Source organism: Ovis canadensis, chromosome 20 (assembly GCF_042477335.2).
Source record: "Ovis canadensis isolate MfBH-ARS-UI-01 breed Bighorn chromosome 20, ARS-UI_OviCan_v2, whole genome shotgun sequence".
Lineage (NCBI taxonomy): Eukaryota > Metazoa > Chordata > Mammalia > Artiodactyla > Bovidae > Ovis > Ovis canadensis.
Window position 1 is genome coordinate 47,315,994 of NC_091264.1, and position 7,944 is coordinate 47,323,937.

The 7,944-nt window shown below is 39.7% G+C and overlaps 1 protein-coding gene across 1 annotated transcript; it reads left to right on the top strand.

Moving 5' to 3' along the window:
* Positions 1 to 5,053: 5,053 nt before the first annotated feature.
* On the top strand, positions 5,054 to 7,944 carry ARMH2 (armadillo like helical domain containing 2). The gene is made up of 2 exons (XM_069562778.1): positions 5,054 to 5,315; positions 7,466 to 7,944. Exons 1-2 carry the CDS (start codon positions 5,054 to 5,056, stop codon positions 7,891 to 7,893), a joined length of 690 nt encoding a protein of 229 aa, XP_069418879.1. The 3' UTR covers positions 7,894 to 7,944.

Sequence of the window (7,944 nt, forward strand, 5' to 3'; positions counted from 1 at the left end):
GAATTTCTTCAAATACAAGTTTGCCTGCAGAACCTGATAAAAGAATACATTATAAGATTTTTTATTTTCATTTTTTCAAGCCGCCACAATTTCTTTTGTTTCTCTATCATGAAAAATCCAAAGGCATGTTTCCAGTATATAAAAAAAAGATGGATTAAAAAAAAAAAAAGACGGATAGATCACTAAAAATTACCTTATTAAGATTATACCATACTCATTTTTAAGAAGATACTCAAAACTTAAGCTTTTTTTTTTTTTTAAATAAGAGCCATTTTTTAAATGATACTTTTTATAATAGAAGTATTTTGCTGCTAAGGCAGATCAAAACCAGAAGTTTTCAGAAAGTTATGATGCTCCTTGAAGAAGAACAACACAGAAGTTGGAGGAATCCTAATGGGGTGAAAGAGGCTTCCCTGGAGGCTCACGGTCAAGAATGTGCCTATCTAGGCAGGGGATGCACGTTCATCCCTGGGTTGGGAAGATCCCCTGGAGAAGGAAATGGCAACCCATTCTACTATTCTTGCCTGGGAAACCCCATGGTCAGAGGAGCCTGGCAGGCTGCAGTCCATGGGGTCAAAGAGTCAGACACGACTTGGTGACTAAATGACAACAGTGAGGTGAAAACAGAGGATCAATAACAGTGGTCTTTGCTTTTATAGAAAATATTATAAGGTTAGGAAGAATGCCTTGAATGATGGTTACTGCCCTAGAGGAATCATTCATCACTGGATAAGCACCGTTGGCCAAATAGTTAAAACAGCTCCCATCATTGCTTTCGTATCAGGGTAGTAAGTCCTTTAAATAAAATACAAGTCCATTCAGTAATTCTTATTAAATAACTATTCTTCTTCTTAAGAGTATATAAGGTGGGATATGCCAAGATATCAAAATAATATGTGTGAGTGTAATTTAAACTGTGGAATATCTACTATTCTCTGAATGTGCTTGTATAATCATTTAGATGTTACTTGAAATATTTACATTTTAGCAAGACCTTTAAAAACAATTCTTATTTCGTTTAAAGTGTAAATCGTTTATCAGGCTTCCTGGTAGATAAGTTCTTTCAACTGTGAAGTTATAATGTATATATAAATTTGTAAATTTATAAATATTATATATATATGCATATCTTCCCTTTTAAAGGTACATTGTACAGCCTACGGTTAGTATGTATAGTCTGTAGTCCCGATCAAATGGTTGAAGTGATTTTTTTTTTATAGCAAGTCAAATCGCTAATGTCACAGAATTGTTTTGTTGTCTGGGTTTTTTATTTTTTTGAGTATTGCATGAATGATTAATTCTATACCTTTTGTATTCACCTCTGCATTTTATTTTTGGTTGAAAGGGGTGCGTTTAGTTTTGTGGTATTTGCATTCATCACTCTTTCAATCATGTAAGTTAAAATAAAAATTATTTTTGAATTACTAGTTTCATGTTCAGAGTCTGCTATATTTTTTCATATGTTCTTGTTGAGTTGGTATTTACACAACACACTACACTTCATTCTCAACTTGACTTTATTCTTATCTTGAAATCCCTTCATCCATGCATGAGAATGATATTTACGTCTCAGAGGTGTTGTAATGCTAATTGAAGGAAAAACAGAGTTACATTTTATCTGATTCCTTCATCTGGAACACATTCCTGTGCTGCCCCATTTTGTCTAAGTTGCTTTTGGTATATTTTAAATTTAATTATTTATTTTTTGGCTGTGCTGGTCTTGTTGCTACGAGACATAAAAATTCCTGCCCTCTCAGGGCTCATATCCTGGAAAGAGAAGACAATAAGACAGAGAAAAGGAAGGAACTCCCTGGCGGCCCAGTGGTTAGGACTCTGCGACTCCACAGCCAGGAGCCCAGGAACTAAGATCCCACAAGCCATGCAATGTGGCCAAAAAAAAAAAAAAAGACCAAGAAAAGGAATGTAACTGCCCAAGGCCAAGGCTGGGGATGTGAAATGGGATAGGGCAAAGATCACAAGTTTCAAAGAGAGTGGTCAGCACAGGCCTAAGAGAAAATGACTTTCGAGGATGATCTGAGGGACTGACAGATGAGTCATGTGGATATGTGGATACCCCTGGGAAGAACATTCCAGGCAGATACAACAGTAAACGCAAAGGCCTTAAAAAGGGACCATGCCTGAGGTTTTAGATTTTCTAGTAGCCACACGAAGTAACAAGAACAGGGGAAGCTAATTCTAATAATATGTTTTGTTTAACCTAGTATATCCAAAATCTTTCAATTTGTAATCAATATAAAAATTATTAATAAAATATTTTACCTTCTTTTTCTCATACTTTGAAATAGAATTATATTTTACAATTACAGCACATCACAGTTCAGATCGGCCACATTTCAGGTACTCTGTAGCCATGTGTGGCTAGTGGCTACCATATTGGATAATGCAGACTCTATGTTTCCTCAGTTGCCCCAGTCGTAGCCTTTATAGAATAGACACACATACACATATGCTCATGCACATACATGGATACGTGTTTGCAACCATGGGTTCCAACCATGGGTTACATGTTTAGTTGTCATGCCTCTTCAGGTTCTTTTTTAATTGATTTACACTGTTGTGTAGCTTCTGAATCAGAGCAAAGTGACTCATATAGATACAAAAATATTCTTTTTAAAATTCTTTCTCATTATGGTTTATTACAAGATATTGTAGTTCCCAGTGCTGTATAGTAGGACTTTGTGATTTATCTATTTCATTTATTTATAATAGTTTTTATCTGCTAATCCCAAATTCCTAATTTATTCCTCTCCCAACTCTCCCTTTGATAACCATAAGTTAGTTTGTTTTCTATTGTCTGTGAGCCTGTTTCTGTTTTGTAAATAAGTTCATTTGTATCTTATTTTAGATTCCACATATAAGTGCTATCATACGATATTCGTCTTTCTCTGTAAGACTTACTTTACTTACTATGATAATCTCTTTGTCCATTCACATTGTTGCAAATGGCATTATTTCACTCTTTTTATAGCTGAGTAGTATTCCATTATATATATGTACTTCATCTTCTTTATCCATTCATTTGTAGATGAATATTGAGGTTGATTTCATGTGTTCAGTTCAGTTCAGTCGCTCAGTTGTGTCTGACTCTTTGCGACCCCATGAATCGCAGCTGGTTATTGCAAACAGTGCTGCTATGAATATTGGGGTGTATATATCTTTTCAAATTAGAGTTTTCTCCAGATACATGGCTAGAAGGGAGATTGCTGGATCTTATGGTGACTCTCCTCTTTAGGTTCTTTTAATCTGGAACAGTTGTGCCCCTACCCTTTAAACTTCTACACCTTACTATCTTTGAAGAATACAGACAAGTACATTTCATAGAATGTCCCAGATTTGGACAGGCATCCAAATTTCTACCTTGAAAGTACAGCCAGTAGGATCTGTTGATAAGTTGGAACTGAGATATGAAACAGACAAAAGCCAAGGGTGGATCCAAAAATTTCAGTCTGGAAAACTGGAAAGATGGAATGCCATCTTCCAAGACAGGGAAACTGAGAAGCAGCAGGTTTGGAGAGAAAGACCAAGAATTCTGCTTTGATTGTCTGTTAAGTCGGGGAAACCTCTTAGGCATGGAGATGGAGATACCATCTTGGTGACTGAAAGTACTTGTGTTTAGAGTACAGGTGAGAAATCCAGTTAAAAATAAAAAATTGGGAGTCTTCAGCATGTGAATGGTTTATTTCATCTAGGAAGTATAGATAAAAAAAACAAGAGGAGGTACAAGGACTGAGCCTCAGGCCACTACAGTATTCAGAGGTCATAAAGAGGAGGGGGAGACAGCAAAGGAAAAGGAAGATGGCCCGTGGGGAAAAGTTAAAGGAATATGACATCTTAGAAACCAAGTGAGAAAAGTGTTCCGAGGAGCGATGAGTGACAAATGCTGAGGACTGAGGATTGAATTCAGCAGAGTGAAGGTTCCCAGTGACCCTGATGAGCAGTTTCAGTGGACCTATAGGGTTGAAATCCAATTTGGAGTACATTTAAGAGAAGTTCAAAGAATGTTCAAATAGCAAGTATGGCAGCTCTTTGAAGAGTTTTTGTATAAAGAGGAACAGAAACGTGAATAACCAGTGGAAGGGGCTGTATGAGGTCAAGAGAGTTGTTTACGTTTTTTTTTAATGAGAAAAGGTACAGCATACTTGTTGATGATGCAAAGGTCCCAGTTGAGATGGAAAAATTAAGAGGCAAAAGGATTGTGAGCAATCGCCTTGAATGAAGTGAGGAGGATTGGTTGAAATCTGCATAAACGGAGGGAGCATAACAGGAGGAAAGCCAGAGGATATGGACACACACAGGTCAGAGGGTGGGTATGATGGTGAGAACTGATGTAAGTCCCCTTTTTTTGGCTGCCCTGGGTTTTTGTTGCTGCATGGTCTTTCTCTAGTTGTGCGCAGGCTTCTCATCGTTGCAACTCCTGGTCCTGGGCTCAGTAGTTGTAGCATCTGGGCTTAGTTGCCGCAGGGCATGTGGAATCTTCCCGGACCGGGGATGGAACCTGTGTCCCCTGCATTGGCAGGCAGATTCTTAACCACCAGACGACCAGGGAAGTCCTGGAATTTCTTTTTTGATTGCTTCTATTTTCTCAGCAAAATAGGATCAACATAGAAAATCTATGATGTAGAGAAAAACTCTTTGTAACAAGTAAGCAAAATTGGCATAATACTATGAAAGATGAGTGGAAAGTTTGACACGTTGGAACAGTCAAAGCAGAATGAGCAAGTTCCTAGTAGACATCGCTTAAACAAGGCACAAAGACAGGAACTCACTGAGTGTGTGTTAGGGGGAACCAATTTAGTTTGAGGTGAGATTCTGTGCACCAATGAAGCGAATGTAAGCTTGGTTTAGCACAAAGTGCAGAAGGCCTCAATGCCAGGCTGAAGAAAGAAGTTCAGCATACATGTCTCCCCCGCCCCGCCCCGGATTTGTGTATTCCATTCCACGGTGTTGCTAAGTGATGAGTTCCAGAGTTCTTTACTGCTCACTTCTGTTACTGCCAGGGATGTGACTGAAGCACCCTTGGCCTTTTCACACAATGGCAAAGACTCAGGCTTACTTTGTGCAGTTTTGGACTCCGGTTCTTCAGTATTTCATGGGGCTCTATCACCGCCTCCAGAAATGCTGGAGTGTCGTTAAGGGCTTCTGCACTAACAAGGAGGAGGAATACATCCCTCCAGCTGAGAGTATTTTTCATAAAGAAAAAATTCTGATGCTTGGCAATATTTTGACAGATAATTCTCTAGCCCTTGAACAGAGAGCTCAAGCTGCCTATAGAATCGGACTGTTGGCCTTTACAGGTACTGATTTAACCAGCGGTACTGATGGAGGTGTCCCACAACCTTTCTGCCTGTTCTAGCACTGCCAGTGAGTGAGTCTCCTAGTGCTCATCTTAAGAGTCCAATCACATTTCCTTTGCCTAAATTATTAGTCTTTCATCTTAGTACAACCAGATGATTACTAATTACTTTCTCCTCAAGGATCTCCCATCTGAGCTACTAGCTTCCCTGTAGCTCAGATGGTAAAGTATCTGACTGCAATACAGGAGACCCAGGTTCGATCCCTGGGTTGGGAAGATCCCCTGGAGAAGGAAATGGCAACTCACTCCAGTATCCTTGCCTGGAAAATCCCATGGACAGAAGAGCCTGGCAGGCTATACAGTCCATGGTGTCACAAATGGTCAGACACGACTGAGTGACTAACACAGAAGGATCTCATGTTTTAAAAGAATGTGTCCATCAGATGTGACTAATTAGGTACTTTCTAATTTTTATTCATTAAAATTATATATACACACATACACACTGAAATTGCCTATAAATTTTTTTTAATATCATAAAAAATCAAAGACTATACTGAATTGATTTGTCAACCCATTTACAGGGAAAAACTACTTGATATTTTACATTTTATCTTGCAAAAAATGCATTACACAGGCAATAATCAGTAAGAACTTTTGGCTCTTAAAACACTTATTAATAACAGGAAAGTCAATAGGTGCACTAGTGAAAAACAGCTATTAATGTACAGTTGGCTAGAAAATTAAGCGGTAAGGGTTGAAATTATATTTAAGGGCCCTTGTGGCTCAGATGTAAAGAATCTGCTTGCAATGCAGGAGACCTGGGTTCTATCTCTGGGTTGGGAAGATCTTCCAGAGAAGGGAATGGCAACCCACTTGTTTTCTTATCTGAAGAGTCAAGAGGAGCCTGGTGTGCTACAGTCCATGGGGTACCAAAGAGTTGGACACAACTGAGCGGCTAACAAACCATTTAAAGACACACTGTTCTGTCAAATCCAAACTTGCTTCACTTTTTTTTTTTTCCTAATAAATGTCAGGATGTGTAAAAAAAAGAATTTATAGACAGCCTCAATAACACGTCTCCTAATTAGAAGCTGTTGTTGGTAGATTATTTTTTAAATGGGAAAATGAATTATTTTGATGCCATTTGATAGACTACTCCCACAGGATGGTGTCCGTGAGAGAAAACATTTACTGTTTATAAGGATCAATGGGTCCTAAGGTGCCAGAATGATTAAGAACCACTAGCGCAGGACCAGAGAGAAGACAGAAACTCAGGAGAATGCCCATGTGCAGGATAAATCGTAACCACCAATGAGGCAGGCTCAGGTCACTACAGAGCTGCGGTCACCATTGGGGGTAAGAGTTAGCTAATTATAAAGGGATCAGAATCCTTTAATTACATGTGAGGAACAACGAGAAGGGCTCAGGCCAGCTTTTCCCTAACACTTTACATCAAAGAGAAAATTCTTAAAACCATGAAACTGTGGTAGTACAAATAAAAGAAATCCAAGCCAGGTCAAAACTCCAGTGGCTAGAATCCAGACCACTGTGCCAGCCGCTCCTCACCATCTGAACTGTCTTCATGAGTGCCGCCTTATCTATGACCTTCTCAGAGTTCAGGATTTGAACTAGGAAGATCTGGGGTTCAGGTACAGGATGGGAGTGGAGTCAAGGACCAAGTTGGCCCCAGGTCTGCAAGAGCCGGGCTGAGAAACACGTTAAGGAGAACAGAACAATGGTGGGAAAAACCTCTCTTGCCAGTTAGACACTGACCTTGCAGCTCAGCCTGTTGGTTTTTCCTTTGTTTGCTCTAATGTTCTGGTACTTCTTCACGCACTGAAGACCGAGACTCGGGAATGAAACCATGAGGGAGATCTGCAAGGTGAACACAGCCAGGCTTTATTCATCTTGCAATACTGACAGGTGCCTGATGAAGGAACCAGGGAAGAGCTTTGAGCAGGCAGGGACCTCCCAGTGCTCTTCATGTAACCCCACGCTGATCAACGTACACGTTCTCAATTCCAGAGCAGCACATAGAGTTTGGGGTGGCGGGGGAGAGGAGAACTGAGTGTGAACACAGGAGCACTCATGTTACTAGCTACTAGACATATCAAATACTTCTGGAAATGCAAATGCTTTGTTTTACAGGAGGACCCACTGCTGGAAATTTTGCAGCTGAGTACATGAAAGAAGTAGCTCACTTGTTGCAAAATTACGAGATGGTACCAAAAATAAAGATCCTGCTGCTCCAGAGTGTCGCATCTTGGTGTTACTTAAACCCTGTCAACCAGAGAAGAGCCAAACATTTGCAGTTTATTCCTATCCTCATTAATCTTTTTGATGACACATCTGAGTCTCCTATGAAAAGTGAAACAAACAGCAGCCTCCTGGTTAAATTTTGGGGTTGCTATGTTCTCTCTGTCATGACATGCAATAACTTGCCTTGTATGCAGGAGCTTAAACACTACAGTTCTCTGAAATATCACTTGCAAATACTGGCCAGTGAGAACTGGTCTGGATGGCCCGAGAATTTTGCAGAGGTGCTATATTTCCTCATTGGTTTTCACAGGCATTAATTCCTCTAAATTCAGCTACCTGATGCCACTGTCTGCACCCCACTGTATTAC

What these genes read in the sequence shown, in the direction of transcription:
- ARMH2 (XM_069562778.1), top strand. Translation starts at nt 5,054, where the DNA reads ATGGCAAAGACTCAGGCTTACTTTGTGCAGTTTTGGACTCCGGTTCTT. An exon ending in CGGACTGTTGGCCTTTACAG is followed by an intron (nt 5,316 to 7,465) that starts GTACTGATTTAA and finishes TTTGTTTTACAG; the next exon opens with GAGGACCCACTGCTGGAAAT.